The sequence below is a fragment of the Cornus florida genome, unplaced genomic scaffold (genome assembly GCF_030987335.1).
Source record: "Cornus florida cultivar Cherokee Brave unplaced genomic scaffold, ASM3098733v1 CherokeeBrave_3.0.0_Hap2_Chr08, whole genome shotgun sequence".
NCBI classification, from domain to species: Eukaryota; Viridiplantae; Streptophyta; class Magnoliopsida; order Cornales; family Cornaceae; genus Cornus; species Cornus florida.
The window spans coordinates 13,514,377-13,540,770 of record NW_026775578.1 but is presented as its reverse complement, the minus strand read 5'-3'; the positions used below and the strand labels follow the sequence as shown (position 1 = coordinate 13,540,770).

Genomic DNA, 26,394 nt, shown 5'->3' with positions numbered 1-26,394 from the left:
TAGTGTTTTTATGTACTTTTGTAATTAGTTTGATAAAGTTGACAATCAAACCTACTAAATTAAAAAAAAAATTAGCATATTTGAAAATATGCATAATTAAGTTGAGTATTTTTAAATTTTCCCTACTACTTAAACCATATTTGGTAAATGGGACTTACACTCCAAAGCAAGTGACCTTCGCTGGCCTATTTGGCCCAACTTGCTTTTCAACGGTCGGGAGCAAGGCGACGATCGTCCATGGCCTTCAATTTGGAAGGGTCTCAAATTTAGTACAATAATATAATATAGTAATATATGTTTGAAATATCACTACTTTGTGTAATTAAACGTAACTAGCCTTTTAATCCATTAAAAAACATTCCATAATTAAAAGAGAATACACAATCATATCTTATGTAAATTTATGACAATAAACAGGTGCTTATAGTATCAATTTACATATGTAATACAATAATTTGTTTCTATTCCTTTCCTTCAAAAGAAAAAAAGATTTATTTTTTATATTTAAAAAGAATTTGATTTATTTTATTATTATATTAGTTTTAGACTCAAGTGCAATTGTTAAGTCCAATTCAAATAATCAAATTTTTAACTGATGGATGCAATCAACTGTCAAATTTTTAACTTAGCCCCAGTTCAAACAACAAAATTATGAAAGTGATTGGAGTTATAATTTTGCATCTCAAAATATAAGACGAAGTTGATTTTTGATTTTTGTGACTAAGTTGTGTTAAATATTTTTAATTTTTTTTTTTAAATATAAATTGGATTGGATTCTTTATAAAGTACCAAGATCGATTTTTGCTTGGTGTGTTTTCAACCTTAATATATTTTATGTACTTAATTTTAATGTAAATTTCATACTCATAAATTTTTTGCTCGTGTGAAACCTTATATATAAAGGGCCTCGCATTTGAAAAATCGCGTAGGGCCTCTCAAAATTTTGGAATCTCAGGGCCGGCTAGAAGCCTATATTTTTCTAAAAATTATTAAATAGTTGCGATTACATTATTTTAGTCAATCACAATATGATACGAAAATAAAAAATAAAAATAAAAAAATAAAATAAAATTGATACATTTACTTATATATCAACTAGTAATTGACAGAAACTATGTACCCTTTAATCATTTAAAAAATTGTCATGTTTCTTCTCTTTGTTTCTCTTGTTGCCCTAAGGAAAAAATAATAATAATAATAAAATTAAAAGAACTCAAACTTGTATGGAGTAGTAAGTCTTGTGTTTGCATTGTAGGTCGTTATTATACATGTCCTCAGAGACACTTTCCCAAAAAAACAGGTCTTATTATTGTTCCTTATTTAGCAGTGTTGTTTCTCTTACTTATTTCAATCTTTGTAAAGAATTTCTGCAAGGATTTTCGTAATTATGATTTGTATGCAAATTCCAATTAATCAAGGCTTTCACGCTTGAGTGTCTGTAAATTTAACGTGAAAGAAATTATAAAACTAACATGTACAAAGTTACAACAGATGCTATTTTACAAGAAACTTAAATTGATGTCACCACAGCAAACTAAGTGGCTCTGGGATTGCTCAAATGTTGTTGCCTTACCAGTCATTTGCTTGAGGAAGTATTGACTTCAATTCAATTTTCATCAAACCAATCAGTTGACATTTTCTGTACCAGCTCTATCCGAAGAACTCTGTAGGATTTGCAAACGAAGGACTTGATATTGTGCCAATCTTTCTCGAAGGAATTCTTCCCTCCTCAAAGTCTCCAGCAAAGAGTACATCGAAACAGAGTATTGGTGGTCGGGTGTGAGATCAAAGATTTGTGATCTGCACAGAGGACAGGTCGAATGGTTCTGTAACCAAGTGTCAATGCAAGAGACATGGAAGGCATGAGAACAGTTTGGCAAATGCTTTAGGCACTCACCTTCCTCGAACTCGCCTAAGCAAACTGCACATTCAGTATTGCTTTGGCTCGATTCTTCTTCATTCTTCTTCTTGAATTGAGTGATCGGAAGTGAGTGTGTAATAAAGGAATCGAGCCCTTGGCTTTGGAACTGCAGAGAAGGATCATCAGGGTGGTTCTCATTCAGAATTCGCCTTTGTCCCCGGTTTCTTGAGAAGGTTATCCCTAGCAACGCCCAGCAGTGTAGCCTGTTGAAATTGAATATCAGGAAGATGGTACAAACAGCAGCCACCAAGGCAATCACCAACAGGTTCATAGGACTCAGTGGCATGCTAGTATATTGGAGCTGTTGATATCATCAAAATGGCAACTTAAAATTCTGATGAGGCTAATTGGAGAGCGATAAAGTCGAAGTAACAGCAAAAAATGGACAATTCAGGTTGGTGATAATTTTAAGGATGGTCTATTGCATGAACTGCCAAATGTGGCCCTTAATATTCAAATCTAAATTTTCTGTCCTATTCTTTAACTAGATGATAACAAAGCTTCATTTGGGGGTTCTTTGAAAGCTGTACTTTTCTGGTGACTGTGACAAAATCTCAGCTAATCATTACTTCTCCTTCTTGTTTGTGTTCTTGAAATTTAACACAGTTGAGGTTGTGGAGCCTTGATCACAAGCCATGTTGGCTTCGATCAAAGTTTGTGATCTTGATTGTTTCTATTCCCAACAACTAGTATCAGAGCTTTGATTGGAGAACCTAGGGCACATGAGGCGAGTTTCCAGCAAACAGTTCTTCGTAAATGGCGTCAGAGGATAAAGACATTCAAGATTGAGAAGTTTGACAATACAAACATAACATGTACATGTTACAATAGACGATATTTTACAATAAACTAAAATTGTTCCCATCACAGCAAACTAAGAGGCCCTAGATTGCTCAAATGTTGTTGCCTTACCAGTAATTGGCTTCAATTCTATTTTCATCTTGGAAACCACCCTTTTTGGAGTTGCTGTTTCTTGCATGCCTTGGTTAACCCCAAAAGTAAGAATGTCATCAACTATATGCATCTAGCAAAATGGGTTAACATGGGGGGTTTCCTTGGAGCTTCCTTAACATCATGATGCATTGCTCTTCAACCAATCAATTGCGAACGAATGACTTGGAATTTATCGAAGCAGAATATTCATGGTCCGGTGTGAATTTATTGAAACAGAATATTCATGGTCTGGTGTGAATTTATTGAAACAGAATATTCATGCTAATCTTTGTCGAAGGAAATCTTCCCTCCTCAAAGTCTCCAACAAACTGTTTATCGAAACAGAATATTCATGGTCCGGTGTGAAATCATAGATTTGTGATCTGCATAGAGGGCAGGTTGAATGGTTCTGAAACCAAGTGTCAATGCAGGGGACATGGAAGGCATGAGAACAGTTTGGTAGATGTTTTAGGCATTCACCTTCCTCGAATTCACCTAAGCAAACTGCACATTCGGTATTGCTTTGGCTCAATTCTTCTTCATTCTTCTTCTTGAACTGAGTGATGGGGAGGGAGTGTGTAATAAAGGAATCAAGCCCTCGGCTTTGGAACTGTAGAGAAGGATCATCAGGGTTGCTCTCATTCAGAATTCGCCTTTGTTCCTGGATTCTTGACCAGACAAATCTGCTGTAAATGAATAACAGGAAGATGCTACAGACAGCACCCACCACAGCAATCACCCACAGGTTCATCTAGACTGAGTGGCATGCTATACTGGAGTTGTTGATATGATCAAAATAGCAACTTAAGTGTCTGCTGAGGCTTACTGGAGAGGAATATTTGTTCAAAAATAGAAAATGATGGATTGATCAAGTCGAAGTAACGACATATATGGACATCAATTCAGCTTGGTGATATTTTTTAAGTATGTTGTCTAGCAACTAGCATGAACTGCCGAAGGGGTTCTTAATATTCAAATCTATACCATCTGTCATATTCTTTAACTTGATGATAACAAAGCCTGCTTTGGGTTCTTTGAGAGAGTTTGAAACTAGTGCTTTTCTGGTACCTCCACTGGTTTTGTACTTGTTAAATGGATCCTTTTCTTTGTCATCCTCTTTCTCATCAACAAAATGATCTACCATCATTCACTCTATTGAGCACCTCCATGGTTTTTAATTGCTGTTCTTAATTATATATACTATTCTGCAGGTAAAAAAAAAAAAAAGATGAAAGAAAAATAGGACACTGTAGATGAAATCAATGGTTACAGTTATATAGTTATGTTACTCAAACCAAAAAATGTTTCTCATCTAAATGATGAACCATAATAATTTCATTCCTGATTTCATTGAAACTTTTGCCTTTTGCCTGTTGGGATGTAAGACTCAACATTTGCACCCTCAGATATCAAGCCCTCATGCCCCAGACAATAACTAGAAGGTCCACTTTCAAAACTCAACGCAGACGTTGACAATATTTTAGAACCACCACAAGGCATTTCAACATTTGAAGAAAAATTCAGTGGTTTCGAAACAACAAGGCTCGAAATTGCAGCTGGTTTCTGAGCGAGAAGTTCAGCATCACAACCCGTTATCTGAACAGGTGGAATTTGAAAGGGCTGTGGAGGAGGAGGATTACGCCACTTTGGAAGTGGCCCAGCCAGAAGCAGTGTCTGAAGAAGCGGCCCTGCCTCCAAAACAGCCTGCAAGAGTTTTCCTTTCTGAGGCAGAGTTTTTCCCTCCACAAGATTATCAATAACTATCAAACCTTCATCGATTTTACACGTTCCTGAGGAGGCTAAACCAGTTGATGCAATGCCACCATAGTCTTGAACAAAAGAATCATTGACGAATGCCAAATTACTTGAATCACCCCCGTTCATGTTTGACAGTTGAGGGGATGAGACAGCATCAAAGATGGAAACAATGGGGGATGAACCATGTGACAGGTAATTGAATGGTTCGAAGAGAGTGTTCGATTCAACTTTGATTGAAGTTGCTTTGGCGGGGTTTAGTAGAGGGCTCTTGGGCTCGAGTTGGGGAAGAGCAGCGGAGAATTCAGCTGTGGTAGTGGAAGGCATGCCCTCATTCAGTAATCTCTGAAGTTGATCTCTTGCTTCATCTCTTTCATGGCAAGCAATTTCAAGGACTTGGAGCCAATGCTTCACATACTTCTCACTCTCTCTCATTTCCTCAATTGCTTGCACTCTTACTGATTCCAGCTCAGCTGTGGTGTCTATAAGCTTTTGCTTCAATTCATCAATGCTCTGCCAATCCATAATTGTGATAATTAGAAACAGAAAAACACGATTTCTTAAGCACAAATCCTATTGCAGTGAGATCAAACTACATGCATATATATATATATACACATTCATGTAGTGGTGTGTATATATGTACCCTTGCGCTCTCTCAGAGGTCAAAAATCAACGGAACAAAGGAGGCGCCAAACAACTTTTTCAAACATTAGAGATTTTTCATTCATTCAAAGAGAATCTTTTCAAGAATAACAAATTCAAAGTTGGGAGGAATAGTAAAATCCCATCATGGGCACATATGATGCCATGCTACTTTCTCGAATTAAGAATTAAAAAGAAACAAAGAGTATACCATTGGATTCGTTGCTTAAAAACCCAAATTGGGCAATTGGACTCTTCTATTACTTGATGATTATCATAATTTTACCACCATCATCATATTAGACTGAGAAAAATAAAATAAAAATCCTAGATACCGGTAATTAATGGATGTTTCAACGAAAATCATGAACATGCATCTACTATGTGTTTGTGTGCTGCGTACAGACAGATAGTTGTATGTGTGTGTATGCATATTTACAGACAAAGGAAACATTTAAAAGTAACAAATTCTGCCTGGATTGCAGGCTGAGAAACAAATTAAACAATCCATGTTTACATTACTAGTGCCTCGAAAGCTTGCAATTTAATTAGATTTAAAAATTAGAATCCAATTTTTCAAGAGAAACAGAGCCCAGATTATCATGATTATATTAATCCATAGTTTATCATACCACCCCATTTGAATTAAACTAATATGCTATTTCTAGTAAGATTTGCAACTGCACTCAAATAAATAAAGGAAATAAAAATGAAATTGAGGACAAACATCACAAATTCAATTAGCAAATAAAATATGTTCCAAATTCAAGTAATTTCACACATAAAGAAACAGAGTTTCAACTAAAGTATGATTTCAAAGCGACCAGAAATGAAAATTGAAACCAAAACACTAGTTGGATTAAAAATATCTGTAAGTCGGAAAAATAAATTTTAAATGCCAAACTCAAATAAGTTCCCAAAATAATTGAACTCCAAGAAATGAACTGAAAAGGCTGAAAAAACAAGAAACGAAGAATGACCCACCTCTTGATAACTCAATAAAGAAGCCTTCTCCTCCATAGTGTCTCACAATTCACAACTCTCTCTCTCTCTCCCTAAATTTCTTGTGAGAGAAAATAAGAAATGTATTGTGAGAAATTTATAGAAGAAAGGTTTCAGCATATGACAAAGGAAGGCATAGTGAGTTTTGTCACAAGCTTCCAGTAGACCCCATTAATCCACATCGATCATTGAAAATAAAAAAGGAATCATATATATATCCACATGCAAGACCTTCATTCAAAGTGGAAAAACTTGAAGACTCCATTCTTTAAGAGGTCCCTATCATATTGTTATTGGAATCCAGTTAGATTTTGCTTATATATTCCTTTGTGTTCTGGAGTCTTACAGATATTCGGCGTATAACTCTTCTTCTACTGTCTAAGCTGTTTTACGCGTTAAGGGAAAAAAAAAAAAAAAAAAAAAAAGAAAAGAAAAAGAAAAAAGAGAGAACATTCCTAAAATACCCTTTTTTGACTTTTAAACTTTGTTTGAAATGTCCTCAACGTGCGAGGGTAAAAGTAATATAACAAAAATTGGCTTTGACCCGTGGCCACAGTCCATCATGATTCACGAGTCATGATTCCTGATGATTTTACATTTTTTTTTTTTTTTTTTTGGGGCAAACAAACAACTGAAAAAAAAAAAATTATATATACATGAAAGAGAGGATAAACTCTTATATCCACCCATCTCACGATCCGCAAGAAGGAGAATATCCACAGGAAAATGAATTAATAGGGAATGATATGATTTCAAGATAATTTTGCTATTGCATTAGCGACCTCATTACTACGCCTACCTACATGGTTAACTCGAATCGAGAAAAAATCTCGAAGCATTTGAATAATATCAAATTTGATGGCTTCCATTGCTGCTGGAGTTGACTCTGATGTATTGTAGAATTTCTTTCTATAGATGGGCAATTTTATGATAAATGCAATTTTACATTGTCTTAATTTTTAGATTAGTAAGGATAATGATTTGAAATATGAAATTCAGACAATTTTGACTAATTTAAGTGAATGGATTCATTAATATCTACATCAACTCCTACTCATGTAAAATTAGTCAAATTTGTTTGATTAACGAAGAGTTATGATACAAAATTCAAAAGTGGGACACAAGCAAATACATTTATATGAGTAAGAAGATGAAATCGTCTTTGGTAATATAATCGTAACGTCATTTTTCACTCACTACAAAAATAAAATAAAAAGAATCAGATATGTCTTACTCTCGAACTGATTACCACTAAGGTCTCTCAAGTCTCATCATAACATTCTTTTTCTCTAAAGCTACATTTGGTATTATTTAATAATTTAACTCAATAATTATGAAGATACTAAAGTATATATTTAATTAATAATAATACAATATAAATACCACTTTAGAGAATAAATGTTACATAAAATGTGAATTTTATTTATTTATTTGGTAGGTGAGTGACAGAGTCGGCATTACCATGTGGAATTAAAATAGAAAGTTGAAATAGATATATATATACACACATTAATAATCTAGAAGGTCAATTGTTGGGGTATATGCGTAAATTGGGTTAGAAAAAGTTCCGTTTTTAGTCAACGGTTGGAAGAGGCCGAGATCCGTTTGGCTTGTTGTTAAGATCATAACGACTTTACACGGACCAAGTATTAGATTATTTTGTTTAGATTAAAAATTAGAATTTTTTATTAGCAAAAAATTCACATATAACATTCATATATATTTACTTTTAAAAAATAGAGGATATATCATTAGGCCACGAGACCTTGGTTAAAAATTAGAATTGCAAAAACTCAAAAGTTAGGAAGTATCTTGATTTGAAATTAAATCTTAACAGATAAATTATTACAGGGTGTTGAATCATATAGTCTCCAATTAAGTTAGCAAGTGATGCTTAGATAGTTGATGATATTGAGTGAAGGCTCCAAGTTTGTTTATGGGCAATGTAAAAGATTAAAAGTTAAATCAAAATAATTAATTGGTCTAATAGTTGTTAGGGGTGTTCAAAAAATTTGGTAAACTGAAAAATTGGACCGAACTTTACTGAATTGGGCGGTTTGGACTAGTTGTATAGCGGTTTGGTCTGGTCATGGGTCCAAAATTATGAAACCGTAATTTTTCGGTCTGGTCCTGGTTTAGAGTCGTGTCGAACTGGACCAGCCCAGACCGAACCGTTACTATGTTATATAATATATATATATTTATATATATATATATCATATACTAAACCTTTTTTTTCTTTTGTTCTTTAAATTCCTTAAATTTCCTTTAAAAAAATTCAAATTTCCCTTTTCAAATATATCTCAATTTTCTTTCCTTTCAAATATATCTCAATTTTCAATTTTCTTTCCTTTTAAATATATCTCAATTTTCTTTCCTTTATTTCTTATTAAATTTTTTTTTTTTTTTTTTTTTTTGGCGTGTTATATGAATGTTAGTTGATATATATATATATATATATATATATATATATATATAACTTTGCCCCCTCTAAATTAAAATATAATAAAAGAGAAATCAACTAAAACCGACAAACCAAACCGAACCGAACCAACCCGATTTTTCGCGGTTTGGTTTGGTTTGGTTTGGTTCCATGCACTTTATGGGTTGATCTAGTTTAAAAAATAATAGAATAATTATAAATAATTTGGTCTCAAAATATTCCAAATTCGATCCAAATCGGACCGTGCACAACCCTAATAATTGGTACCAGAGATTATAGGAATTGGGTGTGTGTATGAGACAATAAAAAATTATTCGGTGGAGTACTTCTTTTCTTTGAACATAGATTTCACGATTACTTTCCATTCATTCAAATTTGAAGTCAATACGTGACAACAAGTCAAACACAAACCATCTATTGAAATTTTTATCAAAGTCAACAAGCCTAGCCATACTGCAAATTCTTGGTAATTAAGAATAGTCAACTTACCTCATACCCTTTTCTTTTCTTTTTTCTTTTTTTTTTTTATTTTTTTTATTTTTGGTCATTACTATTTTATATATATATATATATATATATATAAGACATCCATACACTCAATGGAGTCAAAATCCTCGACTTTTCTTAATTTTTTAATTTATAAAAAGTAATGCTCTCAATTTTAAACTGGATTTTAAAAACTGATTGATACTTTATTATTGTCCTTTGTAAATCATAATTACTGATTTCTGTGTTAGATAATAGTAAATCATAATTTTTTTATTTACAGTATTGATATATATTTATTTATTTTGTCGCATGCTGGTGTCCCGTGGTCACCACATATATCGATAAAATTTTCTAAAGACAGTCCTAAGAGAATTCAAACTCCCCACCTCCAAGATGTAAGGTGAGAGTTTTGCAACTAGACATTATCACTTTTTTATTATTGCCATAACACAATGAAAAAAAATCCTTTCCAGTTACTCTCTCAATGGACAAAGAGAACATTTAATGGTGGTGATTAACGTCACTTCTCCAACATAGTCTTGTCATCATCAAGTTAGTAAGTCATGAAAGAAATTTACTTTTGTTTTACCATATGTACAAATACCACTTTATACATTATACTTTATAGAATATATTATACAGAATATATTATTATACAATTTAACTTTTCCTTTTGACTAAAATTAAAATAACCTCACTTTAGATTTTAAAACAATTCAATAAAAAATAAAATATGTAGGTAGAACATGCTACTCAAACAAAATTATAAGGAAGAATAAATCATATAATTATGGGTTATTAGGGTTAGTATACACCTACTTCAAAAATAGATCCAATTCAATTTTAATTTTTGCACCACAAACTAAATCTTACACCCCTAATCTTAAATTTTAAAGAGAATGATTGAACAAAAAAGAAAAAGGTGGCTAAGTTTTTTTTTTTTTTTTCCCCTTGTTATTACGATTATTTATATTTATTTTTTGCTATTACGATTCCATGTTCTTCTCATTTTTTATTCCTTTTTTTTTTTTTCCTTATATATACACATAGATATGTGCCAAGAAAATCAAGCAAATTTAGCAAATATAATATATATATATATATATTTTCCCAGCACAATACTACTGCACTAGCAAAGTCTATTCATTTTATGACTCATATGTTGCTTTCGAGTTCTAACTTCATTTATTCATGAGATCTAGACCAAACGGGCCTTAAAATGTGCATGATTGTAGCATGGTCATTATGAGATTTGGGCCTTCAGGCCCAATTATTAAAGCAACCTAATGTTTACAAATCCACTAATGTTTGGGTGCTTAAGTGGAGTTCATGCCCCCTGTCCAAAACCTAGCAGACTTGAGGTTGTACCGAACCAAGAATTTGGGCTCTGGGGAGCCCAACTGAAAACCATATATTTATATTTTACCACTGGGCCACAAGGCCCATTGATTAAGTTGATTAGCTTCCTTTGCTGCGTTTTGACCTTGATCTGTAAGGTACATTTTGCTTAAGATTTTCAGAAAATGAAATTTTTAATTTTTTGACGACACGCCACTCCGAACTAGTATGGTGTGACGACACATGACCAAAGAAGATGTGATGGGCCCACCATAAGTGGGACCTATAACTTGTGAGATATCAAATTATTTTTTATTTTTTATATATATTTTAAAATACGTGCATCGATCTCACAATGCACATAATATTCAAGTCAAAAGTGTTATGAAAACAAATTTCAAGCACTTACCTCCTGGATCCCTACCAACGCACGCCACTTTACTTTTGGAGGCAGACACCAAACTATCTGATTTGGTACTTTCTATCATTGCTCATTTTTTAATTCTAAAAAAAAAAAAAAAAAGTTAATTGAAATCTCATTTGATAGACAATCTTTTGAAAAAATATGAAAAAAAAAACAGTTTTAAAGAAATCTTTTATGGTGATGTAAAAACTGTTATATGTTTATATAACTGAAAAATGTCAAAGCGAGAATGCAAGGCAGGTAGCTTTTGTGAAAATTAGAGTTCAGATATACTTCAGCATATACTAAACATATGGCATTAGAGTACATATTCATATGTATGCAATATCTTAAGCACACACAAATACTGTGTGTGTGTGTGTGTGTGTGTGTGTGTGTGTTTGACCAGCCATTGGGTTTAACAGATTGGTATTACCAGATTTGGGAAGAAAGAGTGGATTCAGTCTGATAGGCCTAAATGTAGAAAGAGTGGATTCAGTCTGATTTGGGTAGAAAGAGTGGATTCATTCATATCATGATCGGAGCGATGGATAGGCCTAAATGTAGGCATATTCCACTAACAACGCCCTAAATTACAAAAAGGTACATAAATAATGACAAAAGCAAAGAAAATGGGAAGCATTCATCTTTTGTCCTCAACCAATGGTTGGACAGCCCATTCAGCCGCCCAAATTAAATTAATTATCAGATAAGATTATTTACAAATATATGTTTATTATATGTGTATGTGTGTGTTGTGTGTTGTGTGTATATATATACACACACATACATACATAGAGTGAGAGAGAGATTCCTTTAAGGCCATGGCACTGATCAATTATATTCCCGGACAAGATTAGTAGAGTGATGATTTTAGATTATTATAAATCTTGGTTTAATTTATAAATGTTTTCGTATTATTAAAATTATTATAATGACAAACGAATGCTGAGGCAGTGATGTGGTTAGTTTGTAAAATAATAGTTGCAGTTGTATAAATATAGAGATAATAAAGTCCACCATCTGCGACCAAATTAACTAGTAAATTATTATATGAAATTTGACAACTCATTTTGGTTTTTAATTAAATCTATCCCAACAAAGCATCTTAGACTGTTCATATAAAGTACAATTTTTGTTTAGAGCACAATTTACTATGTTCTTATCAATAAATATATATTAGATCCAAAAAAATACCACCACGTTCTTGCATATTTTTTTAAGAAAAAGTTTAGTGGCCATGTTTTGTTCTAGAAGTGATATTCACCTAGCTATTATTATTCTCAAGTGGGATGATTGAAACCATTCACATGGCCAAAAGGAAGACCTTATTGTTGGATTTTTGTTCATACAAATTAAAAAAAAAAAAATGTTTTTTTTTTTATTATTTGTTTATTTAAAAACAATACACTACTACTTATTTTAATGATTAAATTAAATTGCATGTAGGGGTGACAATTCGTGTTCGTGGGTTATAATTGTGTCGTGTCGATTTAAGAGTATTCTACTAAATAGGTAAATTCGTACCCAATCCATTTAATGATCATGTTAGAAACTTTCGACACTAACCTGAAACTTTGTTAACAAGTAATATCTTTTTTTTTTTTTCTTTTTGGCAAGTAATATATCTATATATCTATATATATATATATATATATATATATATATGACCGCCATATAATTCTGCACACGCCTTAATCTTTCTATTCTCTCTCTCTCTCTCTTCTTTTTAGCAGCCAAAATATTTTTTATGGACGCCGATAATCATTCTCTGCATCAAATATTCTTTGAAGAACCGTATGAATGGACGTTGAAGAAACATATTATACATCTTGGCCGTAAATCATTGTGGTCTGATTCGTTTGGCCAGCTTACATTAGTTACATACAATAATGGAATTTCCTGTGTGACAGAAAATAAATGCCCGATTTCGACAACGGTGTTGCCGTCTGATGGTTAAATTAAAAACAGGACATTTTTACTTACCTTAATGGCTAAATTAACTTGCATGTGTGTCAGTGTGTGAGAGAGAATATTTAATTTTTTTAGGCGTTGAGAGAAAAGTAGACCCTGTTTCAAAATTCTTTACTATAAACTTTGATGTTATAGTGATTTTTAACACATTTACCCCCCCCCCCCCCAAAAAAAAAAAAACACATACACACACAATTCCAATTTTTATTTTTATTTTCATTTTTATTTTTTTATTTTATTTGATTTATTTATTTTTATGCTTCATGAGCAATGAATAACATGTGCTGCTTTGTTAAATTAATTTAAGCATATTGCAAGAACTAATCTAATTTAAAAAAATGCTTGACTCATCTCAAAATGAAAACACTCCCTCTGTCCCTTATTAGTAGTTCATTTTCTCTTTTTAGAGTGTTCCAAATTAAATATCCATTTTGAAAAGTCAAACAAAATATATACCATCTTTCCATAATTACCCTTCTAACTTTTCAAAAATCTTATAATTTGGTATTATATATATTTAAAGTTTGAAAGACAATTTAATAATTAGAAATGAAAACAATGCATTAAATACATGTCTCCTTAGAAAGTTACAAAATTAAAGATGGATAACTAATAAATGACTACTTGTTTGCATCGTATGAATGAGTCAATTGGGCAACTAAGTGATTGCCATTATAATGCAACTTTGATAAAAAATTAAAAATGAATCTTTCACAAAACTAGTCGTGATATCAATCTGATCGTGATTGGCATGATTATCCATAACGCCACCTTTTTTTAAAGGCCGTTTTATGCATGAGTCAATTGCATGACTGTCTTCATCAAATTCATAATATATATATATATATATATATATATATATATATATCATGGAATACGCTCCATGATATTAATAAAGGCTGTAGGTCCTGAAAATGACTGATAGCCGTAGGTAAAATATCGATCAACAACAAAACTTTTGAATTCGCTTGAATTTTTGTCATTAATTTTTGTCATTTTAAAAATAATGATATGCAAGTCGAGTGGTATAAACAGACTCTTTTGGTGGTGGCCGGTGAAATTCATGTAAACTCCATCATGAGTCGGTTTATAAGAATATTTTTCAAATTAAAGACTAATGATACAGTGTATAATTGTTTCGATTGTAACTTGAGATCCAATAGTTTTTTTTTTTTTTTTTTTTTTTTAAGTAACTAAAATTCAAACACGTCACAATGACATAACTATTATTAGATTTCAAACATAACTATTATTATATGTCAAGCATAATGTTACAATATCTAATTATGCGATCAGTTAATAGTGTCCTAAAGTGTTTATCTCAATTAATGCATTAATTTGTAATAAAAATTGGAAGAAATTTTTATTATTTTTCATTTTGGGTGCCATTATTATCAGTACAAGTTCAGAACAAAACCGCCCTTATCAAATTCTTTGGTGGACTTGAAAAAAATAAAATAAAATAAAATGGACTGATGTATGAGAGTGGTGCCAGCACAAGTAACACTCGGTGGTCTTCATCACACTCTATAAACAATCCAATGGTCGGTTAAACTCAATCATTGTTGGGGGCCAGCTCCAATCTTTTGGTTGGCGATTGGACTTCCTCATTTTCTCCATCAACCAATCTCAACGGTCCACATCATCCCTCCAGCCACGTGTCGAAACCGGAACAAATTGGAGGCTCGCCTAACAGACGGTGACAAGTGGCTTCCACTTTGGCGTTCCTGATTTCCCGTTAAAAAGAGCTGTTACCGGTTTCTAACCGGCTGTTCCGGTTACCTCATACCTCAGTATATATATAACTCACTAATAAGCACCACAATTAACCAAATAGAGCATCAAATAGACTTTCCTAAGCTGCAGACTTCTTTAGGAAAAAAAAAAATAAAAAATTTAAATTTTGAAAAATGCCAATTTCCCGAATTGCCATCGGAAGCCCGGCTGAGGCTAGTCGGCCTGACGCTCTCAAAGCGGCTCTGGCTGAGTTCATCTCAATGCTCATTTTTGTTTTTGCCGGCGAAGGGGCGGGCATGGCTTTCAGTAAGTAGTACTCAACTTCTCTAATATATGCATGTATAGTTTACTAATTATGAATAAGAATTGAAACATTTTAATTGATGGCTTTGCAGGCAAGCTCACCGACGATGGCTCGACAACACCGGCTGGCCTGGTTGCCGCAGCCATAGCTCATGCCTTCGCACTCTTTGTGGCGGTCTCCGTTGGTGCCAACATTTCTGGTGGTCATGTCAACCCTGCTGTCACATTTGGTGCCTTCATTGGTGGTCACATTACATTGTTGAGAAGCATTTTGTATTGGATTGCCCAATGCCTTGGCTCAGTGGTTGCTTGCTTGCTTCTTAAATTCGCAACCGGTGGAATGGTAAACATAAATTTGAGATCATAGATCAATTATAGATCAATAGAAACCCAAAATTAAACACATTGTCATGATTAAAATCAAAGTCAATAGGTCACATTTAGTTTTAATTTTTTGATTTGTTTGATCTAATGCAGGAGACATCTGCATTCTCCTTATCCTCTGGCGTGACAGTATGGAATGCTCTGGTTTTCGAGATTGTGATGACGTTTGGATTGGTGTACACAGTGTATGCAACAGCAGTGGACCCCAAGAAGGGTGACATTGGCATCATTGCACCCATTGCAATTGGTTTCATAGTGGGTGCCAACATCTTGGCGGGAGGTGCTTTCGATGGCGCATCCATGAACCCGGCAGTGTCCTTCGGACCAGCTGTGGTCAGTTGGTCTTGGAGCAACCACTGGGTCTACTGGCTCGGCCCATTCGTCGGTTCTGCCATTGCTGCATTGGTCTATGAGATCTTCTTCATTAGCCCAAGCACTCACGACCAGCTCCCCACCACAGATTACTAGAAGTTGATCTCTCTGTTTTGGGTTTCTTTGGGTTTCAATGAAGTGGGTGTTGGGATGTTGTTTGATTTGATTTTCATGAGTTGGTAGAGACATTCTGGCTGTTTTTGTTTATTATGGTGAATTCAAGTTAAGTTTGTTTTGTTTCAATGGAATCAATTGTTGACTGTTGGTCATTTTATTCTGCTGGACAATTTTATGCACAATAATGCAAGCAAGAACCTACTCCAATTAATTAACTGAGCTCGGAGATTAAGATAATTAATTAACGGGTCCATAAATCACAAATTGGCTCATCAAGACAGTAATCTGTTAAGGTTAGAACCTTAAAAAAAAAAAGTATGGTTTCAATTCTAGACCATTTCCCAGTAGGCATGCCAAACGATATTGACATTGATTGCATGACTATTTGTGAAATTGAATCTTGTCCGGAGGTAAAATATTTTTTTTAAAAAGTATTTTTCTTTTTTAGGTAAAATATTATTTTATTTTTACTTTGTCGGTATTTGGCAAAGTTCTACGTCGAGATTGAGATCGAATCCATCGGGCAGGACATGTAAAATAACTTATGGAATATTTATGAATAAATTTTTTTTGTTAAATTTTAATATATTTTCTCTTCGTAAATATTTTACGACAACCAAACACTAAAAAATAAAAAAAATATTTTCTGAAAAATATTTTACGTTCAAACAAACGGTCACGAAACAGTGAACTAGTGAATTTTAGTCTAATTTTCTATTTCTTGAGAACATACAAGTTTGAGTAATGCTATAATGCTCGATCAGTTTTTTGTGCTGACTCCAATAGGTAGAAAATAGAGCCAAATAGATCCCAACTCTGGATGTCCCGTTCCCTGCCCTCACCCTGAGTTTGTGGTTTCTTAATTATGTCACGTTGCTTCTCGAGAAGACTAAGAACCGTGGAAAAATGTTACTTTGTAACCTTGTATGTTTCTTTAATCTTTGGGAAATTTGGCAGTTTCAGCTTCTGCCATTTTGAAAATGTACTACTAAAGAACTAGATGGTCAAGATTATGATATTGGTTTTTATTAATCATGTTGTTTCACATATCGGCAAGTCAATGCCAACTAAAACTTCATAATTGATATTACACATCTCAGATTTGTGTTTCTTTGGTTCTGACTCAAACTAGGGAGATGGAGAAATGTATGCAAATTTCAGTTCCTTCGAATCTGCTGATATGCTCTTCTATGTCCAGAGAGTTGGGAATGAAGAAAACGAAGGAATAGAGAAATGGTTACGAACCAAAAATCTATCGTGAGAGAGCCCCCTTACATATGAGCTCAACTCTGTCTGTACTCCATAATTTAGTTGCTTTACTGAAATTTAAAACACAAGGTTGAAATTGGGCCCCAACATTTGAAATTCAAGTACAAATGTATCTCCAATTAGTCTTATGCACATTTTAAAGTAAACAAATGATAGGTTAGTTTGGTTAGAGAAGAGAAAATGTCAATCTTCAACCACAAAAACACATGCTTTGATATTTGATTTACGGCGTAAAATTAGACTTTCCGTTTTTTTGGAGCACTTTTCCAATTATATTCTGCAGGCTTTGAACCACAGAAAAGAGAGAGCTTGTAGACAGCAAAAGAAACTGTCAAAGCGTTTATTTTATGAACATAACGCCGGTTTTTTCAAAAAAAATTCCCCTTGTTTGATGGAATGAATTTGTCTATAAGCCATATTTTCTCAATTTAACAGGCCTTCTGTTTAAAGTCTTGAAAAGAAAATAATTTTCAGAAGTTAGATTTGGGTGTAAATAATCCTTTTAATTGAAAGGCAATTTGGGGAATATTTAATGATATTTGGAGGACAGAGATCAACCTATTCACGAGGGAGAGAAAAGAAAAGGTGAAAGGTGGATTAAATGAGACAAAGAACTAGTTGTCTTACTTATATATCATGAACTTTTTAAATGAAATAAATTATCAACTCTAAGATAATGTACATTTCTTATTATGTTGACTAACCATTACAACAATCGCCATACAATAAGTCAAGAAACAACAATTGCACAACTATGACAATGAATGGAGTGGGGTTTGCCCACTTGATCATTGTCTCTGTTCCAAGTGCATTACATTCATATATATATATATATATATATATATATATATATATATATATATATATTTATTTATTTATATAGTCCCTCAGTCTCAATTTAAGTGTCGTTTATGGGAGTAGTAATTTTTAAGAGGACATGTGAGACCTACATTATTTGTCTGAAAAATTACTAACTTACCATTTTAAATTTTAAATATTTAAATTTGAAATTTCAAACTCAAATTAAGTATATGGAAAGATTTGAAATATATTATTTGAAAAAGTAAAGTGGACTATTATTTTGGGAGAAAAGAAAAATAAATAAATAAATAAATGACACTTATTTTGGGACGGATAAAATATTAAATTCCTTATACCCCATTTGTGAATGATCGATCAATATTGTAAACTTGCATTACCAATGTGTTTTAATTGTAAGCATAGCACCAGTCACCCCGTCGGTCGTGATAATATTATCTGTCCTCCACTACGTAGGCCCTGTATATGATCATCAATCAATTTCTACTCGTAATGCATTTCGTGTAATCACTCATTCTTAAAACTATTACCACCACTATCATTGTAACTGAGAAGACACGATAAGTCAAATTCTGTCCCGAAGATTCTTAGCATAGGGTTCGAATTCGATTGACTTCTATGTGACACTCAAGCAAATTCACAGATTGAAAAGCACAGCACCATGGATAAGAACTAAACAACTGCTCATAGAGAGTGCAAAACGTAGCAAAAACCGCAAAATTCTTGCAGCCTATGACTTGCATGAATGATAACCTGGTTTAACATAAATATGCAGAAGTATTCGACAGTAAAGATCAAAAAATGTTAAGAAATATCAGTACCATAGAATATAAGGGCTGGTGGACATGATGGGCTCAAGCCAGCAAATATGTGCTGGCTGATCGAAGGAGATCCTCACATCAAAAGAACACTCGGTGGGAAAGAAAACAATGTCCATCCCATTTCCTTTTCCTTGAGCTGTTTGTTTGTCACTACTGATTGACCAAACTATATATGATTATATGCATTTATGTAAGTATATATGTAATGGATTTTGCAGCCCAACCACGCACATGACATTGTATTTGGAATATAAATAGCAACATTTGATTAGGACAACAGATCAAAAATAGGAGAAGCTCTTCATTACATATCATTGATGCCTTCCTTGTCCAAACATCCCCATCAGAGCTAATTAACTACCACTAATCCGTCCACCACTCTTTTTCACTTTCGAAAAATTAAATCTAGTCGATGGTGCGTCATTGTCCCCACGTGCATCACAAAAAGAAGCCGACCAAAACATCCAAGCAAAGACTATGTAGAATAAAAAATGATTTGTCGAAATTAATGATGGCCAATTTTGGGGGTGATTAGTGTTGAAGCAAAATACTAATTTAAGATTTTCCGTTCTATAATTTGAATACTAGAGAAGATACTTTTTGTTACAGCTGATAATCTTGTAGCATAAGATGTTGTCATAATCTGATCATTTTTACTAATCATTTGGTAAGTACCTAGTTGAAGTGGTCCTAATGTTTGACAAAAGGCTTTGTGTTCTCTGATTGAAGTTTTGTTGTGCGTCTCTTTTGTGTGTGTGTGTCTTTATGCAAGTATATATGAAACAGAGTAACATCAATTCTCATACATCAACAGCTTGATAAAAACAAGAGTTTGTAGCAAGTACCTAGTTGAAGTGGGTACTAATGTTTGACAAAAGGCTTTGTGTTCTCTGATTGAAGTTTTGTGCTTGTGTCACTTTTGTGTTTGTGTCTTTATGCAAGTATATATGAAACAGAGCAACATCAAGTCTCATACATCAACAGCTTGATAAAAACAAGAGTTTGTAGCAAGAAAAGCATTTACAACAAGACTTAAAACATTGTATATTACATATCCATGAACAATACAGCCTCCAGCTTTCATCCTGAAAGTGAAAGCGCACACACTACATAGACACTGACTACAATTATGCATGAGATGATTACAATGATATTTCGGAAAACTACATGCAACATAAAGATGGATATATAGGTACACGTTAGGGATATTTCTTAGGAGGACATTAATTAATATTACACATATGAACAAAGATTGAATAAATATTGCAAAAGCTGAATTAGCCAGTTAGAAACGCGCTCTCTTGCTCGTTGTAAAAGGAATCAGTTATCGGAAGGAACTTCTTACTCTCATCATCCATCATCCACAGTGCGTCCGGACAATAGTCCCATATGGGAGAAGCCAAAGGCTGACAAGTAAAGCTACCACCATCTTCAATTAAGCCATCTTTGACAGGTTTCATAGTCTCATCTTCAAACAGAGTTATATCTTTCCATATCTCATCCATTGAGTAACCCTTTTCCATCTCTTCCTCCGCTTCACTCTGCTTGTCAAGTCCCCCTGTGTCGTAGAAGGTACGCTCTTTGGTCTCAGTGACCGGCTCCAAATGCACGGTGGTGGGATTGTTTGATGATGATGATGAAGATGAACAATTCGAAAGAGAAGATGAAGGAGAGATAGCCCTTTTCCTCTCTTGAGCCTTCTTCCTCATATGAGTCCTCCAATAGTTCTTTATCTCATTATCAGTTCGACCAGGTAACTTCCTAGCGATTCTTGACCATCTGCAATTGATTATCACCATATATATTACATGAACATAACTACATATCACTTGAATTCTCAACATGTATATGTAAAAAATTAAAATTGAAACATGTATTTGGCTTCATATATTTTTGTGCATATATATGAATATTGTTTCAAGTGACTATAACCCTATATGTTACATGAAGTACATAATTAGATATATATCACATAAATTCTAAAGAAATTTAATCTTTCTAATCGTAAACATGTATAAAATTAAAATTGAAACATGTATTCTAGACTTAATAAATATATATTTGTGCATACATATAAATATATATATATAGTGTTCCAAACCTATTTCCCCATTTGGCATGAAGCTCAAGGACGAGGCGCTCTTCTTGGGGAGTCATCTTGCCACGTTTGAGGCCGGGGTGGAGGTAATTAACCCAACGCAACCTGCAACTCTTTCCTGTTCTTTTCAAACCTACAACAAAACCATGAGGTTAATGGAAGGCTCATTCCAATAACCATCCCATGACCCAAATAAGCCTACCTATTATTTGTCTCCCGCCACCTTCAAACCTGAAACTTTTGATATGAAATCCCAACGACGATCGCCAAACAAGTTCACGTAGAAAACCAGTTGAACATCTTCATGTTCAGTCCATGGACCCTTTCTGATCATTTCCTGATCTTGCACCATTTTTCTTACCTTTGTTTTTTTGTCTGCTGTCAATCTAATTCCCTTTCCTCTTCCCTTTTTCTTTTTCTTTTCCTTCCTTTAGCTAGGTAGAGAAAGGAATTGCTTTCTTTCAACTAGTACACCTTTAGCTAGGGATCAAAGGAATTGCTTTCTTTCAACAAACAACTAGTAGTGTACTTAATTAGTAGTGGTGGTACATGAAAACTTTGGTGAAATGCTACTAATATTTATATGGGCTCATTTTCCATTGTGGACAAAGTATGTGATAAAGTTTGTATGATTTTAAAATCATGAGTTGAATCTTAACCGTCCATGTGTCGCGCAAGTGCTGGTTCTGCTAAAGCCACCTTGTGAGCTCTGATGTCAACCACTATAGCCAAGTACTAATCTAGATAAGCGATTGATATGTTGATGTAACTTTCATGACATGCCCTTCATAACAGTACTATCAGATGTCACTATACTTGCTAATATTGCTCCTTTTTTCCAGTCATTGTTTGTGTGTGTGTCAGTGTGTGTGTGGAATTGTATATACATTTTCTATGCTACAATAGATTTGCATTTAAATTAACCATTTTGGATGTTCATGAGCAGATGAGTTTAAAAATTAACCACTAAGCTAAGAAATTAGAAAGAAAAAAAAAAAAAAAAAAAAAACCAATTGCTTTTACATAAAGTGGGAAAAAGTGGAAAACTTATATTAAAGGAAACAATAGAAAAGAAAGATTAGCTCAAGACTTGTTTGGATTTATGTGAAAAGGGTTTGTAGAAGTAGCTAGATCTTCATCCTTTTCCATCCAATTCGAGGGGAGGGAATGATGGTGGGCAGTGTCCCTTGACTTATGTAAAGGCCTTGATAGGAGGATATAGAACCCAATAAAAGGAAAAGATAAATGGACAAAAGCTCTCTCCCTCTATATATATATATATATATATATATATATTGAAAAGTACGGATACACCAACTGTTTTGGTTTCTTCATGAGTGCCTTTTCTCTCTAATAAAAAAGGATGACAAAATGAGATATAATATTTTCCTCGTTTATACTTTTCCAAAAAAAAAATTGTTTTTTTCGTTGGTTTTTATTGAATTATGACAAAAAAAAAAAAAAAAAAAAAAAAAATTGTCTTTTACATATCAAGTTAGAGTGGCCTAATTAATTTAAATTAGCAGCCGCCTCAGTCCTCACACGAGATTAGTTGGTTAAGTCTTTTATATATTATTTGCAAAACTGCATTGTCTTGACATGTCCAATGAATTTATTGCTACTACTACTATTCATCAATTTATGGAAATTAAGTGAGTAGGAGAGTTTTCAATCAATAAAGACACCACTTGGACGAACGATAACTTGATTTGGATGAACTTTAATGCTCGTGTCAATTGGGACAAGTGCGCTAAATGATTTGGATGAACCATAACACTCGTGTCAATTGGGACAAGTGCGCTAAATGAGCCTAAAGGGTTAATCAGCCATCCGTCTAACCAAGTGATGAAATGAAATTTCGTGAAATTAGTAGAGAGTAGAATTAGAATTGATTGCATGAATGATTATATTTGTAACGTTAATTTGATTAGCAGAAGTGCAGAATTTGTATCACAGTTTGTTATAGTATTTAGATTTTTATTTATGTTACAATTAAATAAAAAAAGAAAAGAAAAGAAAAATATAATAAGTTCAAAATGTTGAAAAAAAATGGTTAGAATTAGTTTGATACTACTTCCAAGGACTCTGCCGAGTTTAAAAGATCAAATTGATCATTGTTCCCACTACTTTATTTTCTACAAAGTAATGAGTTTTGAAATGATTCAAAAATGTAAAAAAGAATAAGAATGACATATTGGAACTATTTTAATGTCAATTGCGGCAATTGCCTGTAGTTTTCATCCATTGTTGAAGTGAATGTGACGATAAGAATCCAACAGTGTATGAAAATCTATAGAGATTTAATTCCAATCTGAAAATCTGTGATGAGCCATAATATTATCTCATGTACTACCAAAATCATAATAAATAAAATCCATAAATATTTATAAATAAAATCTTTGATATAGCGAAATGAAACTGCTTAAATTTCATTTTTGGAACAATTTTCAGTAGAAAAATATGATTCATGTAATTTACCTAAAATAGCTAGTTAAAGAAAATTTGTGTCTCAGTTAAACTATAATTTTCAAAGTCTAATTTGTTGATTTAAGTTGAACTATAATTTTTAGTTATAATTAAATAATATAAAAAAAAAAAAACTTGCTGATATATATACCTACAAATGTATTGGAAACAAAGTAGAATGAAAATTTTAATATTTTATTTTTAGGTGAGTAAATGGAACGATTTTACATTCATATAGAAAAATTTAAACCGATCTTATTCTATAGTTTTTTTAAGTTGCAATTAACTTGATATTGAGTCCTGATATAGCTATAGAAAGTTGAACCCTATTATTTTTGTGTATTAATATTTAAAATCGTAATTTATATATTACTGTTCTATGTTAGTTCTAATAATTGATGATGTCTAAAGGAGATTTATCCTCTTAATCCCTAATAACTCAACTCTAAATTTCTCCTTTGAAGACGAGAGATCATATTATTTTATTTGGACTGACTTTGGCCCGTGACTAGGGGTGCATACGGTTCGGTTTGAATCGGTTTATGAGTTTTTTGAAACCAAACTAAATCTAATGGATTCATAAAATTTGGAACCAAACTGAACCATTTGATCAAAGGAACCAAACCATACCAAATCGTGAAAAACCAATTTGGTTCGGTTCGGTTCCACGTTTTGTTTTTTTTTTGTTTTTTTTTACTTACTACGGAAGTATTCATATTTTAAAATCTACATAAAACTATTAATATGTTCAGAACTTTTAATTCATTTTTCTCTATCACTACTAAAACTGAAGTGAATAAATCCAGAATTGCTAATAACCTAATACATGTAGAATTACTAATTCAACAACAAACAATCAACCATAATTCAAAATTCAGCTACTATAAAAAATAAAATAATAATAATAATAAAAAATCATCTAATAAATTGATAATACCTATATAAGATAATTAAGAGTGTATTATAGGATTGATAGTTGCTACAAATTTTTAAGTGATTTGGATTGTAGGATTATATATATATATAATAACAGTTTGGTTCAGTTTAGTTCGGTCGACCTCAAACCGCATTTTTACGATTTCACAAATTTAGAATTGTGACCAAACCAAATCATTAGTAAATCAAATTATATTGTTCGGTTCAATTTAGTTCGATTTGGATTTTCAGTTTGACTGAATTTTTGTACACTCCTATCCTTGATAGACAAGTAAGAAAAAGGCGTACAAAGAGACAAATATATATATATATATATATATATGTATGTATGTATAAATTATACTAGTGTATATATGTATTGACAGCAAGTGAGGTGGGGCTAGCGAAATGAGATGCTTATACAATAGCACTAGAAAGAATATGATAAGGAGATATTTAAGAGTGGGAAATGACATAATATGCGGACCCCATTCTACTGCCAACAATATTATATATGTGGTGTTGATGTTAGCACTGTATCCAGCATTGTAAAAGCCTCTATATAAAAACAAAAGCCAATATTAATTAATTATATTCTAAAGTGAACGAATTGAAATTCGAATTGAAATTCGAATTGGGTGGTGGCTCCTTGCTTTGAGGGCTCTTCGGCTTGAGTGGGGGATTGAAAGACTAACCAAAATATTGAACCACCGTGACGTGGATATCACCATCTTGTCTTGTGGCCACCCCACTTAAATTTTATCACCTCATTATAAATAAAATTATATATATATATATGTGTGTGTGTGTGTTTGCACATACAAACAAAGCAGGGATAGGGCGTTTTGCGAGTGTCTTTTGGTAATTTATAGCTCTTAGCCTTATTCCACGTTTTAATTTAGAATCACAATTTCTATATGAGAAATGGTAACTCTTTCGATTTTAATTTTTGTCTCCTTTTCCGAATACAACGTGGTTGGATCACGTTGGAACTCTTAAAAAAAAAAATCTGTAAACAACTTTTTTTCTTTGACTCATTCCCAATCACGTTGTATTTGAAGGAAAAGTCAACAATTAATGTGGAAAGATCTATCATTTTTCTTTCTATATATAGAGATTTAAATGAGAAAGTTTTATTTTGTTACAAAATTAAATCACTAATACTCCTTGTGATCGCTGAGAAAACAAGGAAAAGTGTAACTTTAAAGCTTAGATCTTCTAATTGACGTGAACCTTCTGCCAAGTAAGCATTCCTTAAGGTGAGAGTAGGCATTTCTTGAAACACAAAACAATTTTTTTTCTCGTTAAATTTTTTCTTTATAACAAATTATTTTCTTGAAATTGAAATCAAATTTAATAGACCAAATCTAAAATTTCATCTTCTTTTAATGTACATTGTACTAATTGTCAAGATACTGTTTGGATCACTAGAAGTCTAAATATGTAGGGCGATATGTTTTTGACACAATTCGATAAGATCACTTATCTCATAGAGAAACATTCTCGATCAGCAACGATCCAACAGTCAATTCTTAATAGCTTGCATCGCTTTTTTGCCAAATTCGATCAGAAATGATCCAACAGTCAATTCTTAGTAACTTGCATCGCTATAGGAAGTTGGTCTAATATTTAAAGAATTTTTTTTTGGAGAAAGCATTAGAAAGTTATCTTTCTTTTTTTTGTAATTTTCATAAACAGTACCAAATCGAACTATTTTTAAGATTCGACATATATAAGTAGTGCTTATGGTGTTCAAATGTACATTCATTCTTTATCAATAACATATCAATTTTTATCTTTCTGAACTTGTAGATTCTAAATTGTTCTTTCGTCAACTTTCATATTTTCGACTCCGACATCTTTCCTCCTTTTCTCCATATAGCAACTAATCACTATTCAGGTGCTAATTTTACATGGAATCCATTATGAATGGTAGTAATCGTTGAAGGGTCCATAAGAATGATCCAAGTGGCAGCAGGTGGCATATAGATACAGTATATGCAATTGCACAAAGCAATTTGCATCATCCATTAATTCTCTCCAAGTAGAAAAATATATAAATGGAAAGACGTGATAAGTTATATATGTGATACAAGTGATAAGATTTTTTATTATCTGAATAGTCCATCGCTGTTTGCTTTTTTGGGCACTGAGTGTCATGGGTTGGCATAGAGACGAAGACTAATTTCC

At 32.8% G+C, this 26,394-nt stretch overlaps 5 protein-coding genes across 5 annotated transcripts; 1 reads left to right on the top strand and 4 right to left on the bottom strand.

Annotated features, from left to right (window-relative positions):
* Positions 1-1,625: 1,625 nt before the first annotated feature.
* On the bottom strand, positions 1,626-2,945 carry LOC132269743 (RING-H2 finger protein ATL16-like). The gene is made up of 2 exons (XM_059770996.1): positions 2,829-2,945; positions 1,626-2,222 (listed from the first exon to the last, which is right to left on the bottom strand). The coding sequence occupies exons 1-2, from the start codon at positions 2,943-2,945 to the stop codon at positions 1,626-1,628; spliced, it is 714 nt and encodes a 237-aa protein (XP_059626979.1).
* Positions 2,946-3,131: 186 nt separating this feature from the next.
* LOC132269742 (RING-H2 finger protein ATL16-like) lies at positions 3,132-3,605 on the bottom strand. The gene has a single exon (XM_059770995.1). It carries the CDS (start codon positions 3,603-3,605, stop codon positions 3,132-3,134), a length of 474 nt encoding a protein of 157 aa, XP_059626978.1.
* Positions 3,606-4,088: 483 nt separating this feature from the next.
* Positions 4,089-6,775, bottom strand: LOC132269489 (uncharacterized). Its single transcript, XM_059770688.1, has 2 exons — positions 6,239-6,775; positions 4,089-5,122 (listed from the first exon to the last, which is right to left on the bottom strand). Exons 1-2 carry the CDS (start codon positions 6,272-6,274, stop codon positions 4,202-4,204), a joined length of 957 nt encoding a protein of 318 aa, XP_059626671.1. The 5' UTR covers positions 6,275-6,775; the 3' UTR covers positions 4,089-4,201.
* Positions 6,776-14,253: 7,478 nt separating this feature from the next.
* Positions 14,254-16,085, top strand: LOC132268419 (aquaporin TIP1-2-like). The gene is made up of 3 exons (XM_059769269.1): positions 14,254-14,946; positions 15,036-15,286; positions 15,421-16,085. Exons 1-3 carry the CDS (start codon positions 14,814-14,816, stop codon positions 15,793-15,795), a joined length of 759 nt encoding a protein of 252 aa, XP_059625252.1. The 5' UTR covers positions 14,254-14,813; the 3' UTR covers positions 15,796-16,085.
* Positions 16,086-19,744: 3,659 nt separating this feature from the next.
* Positions 19,745-21,395, bottom strand: LOC132269488 (transcription factor MYB48-like). Its single transcript, XM_059770687.1, has 3 exons — positions 21,055-21,395; positions 20,827-20,956; positions 19,745-20,504 (listed from the first exon to the last, which is right to left on the bottom strand). The coding sequence occupies exons 1-3, from the start codon at positions 21,173-21,175 to the stop codon at positions 20,003-20,005; spliced, it is 753 nt and encodes a 250-aa protein (XP_059626670.1). The 5' UTR covers positions 21,176-21,395; the 3' UTR covers positions 19,745-20,002.
* Between the last annotated feature and the right edge of the window lie 4,999 nt (positions 21,396-26,394).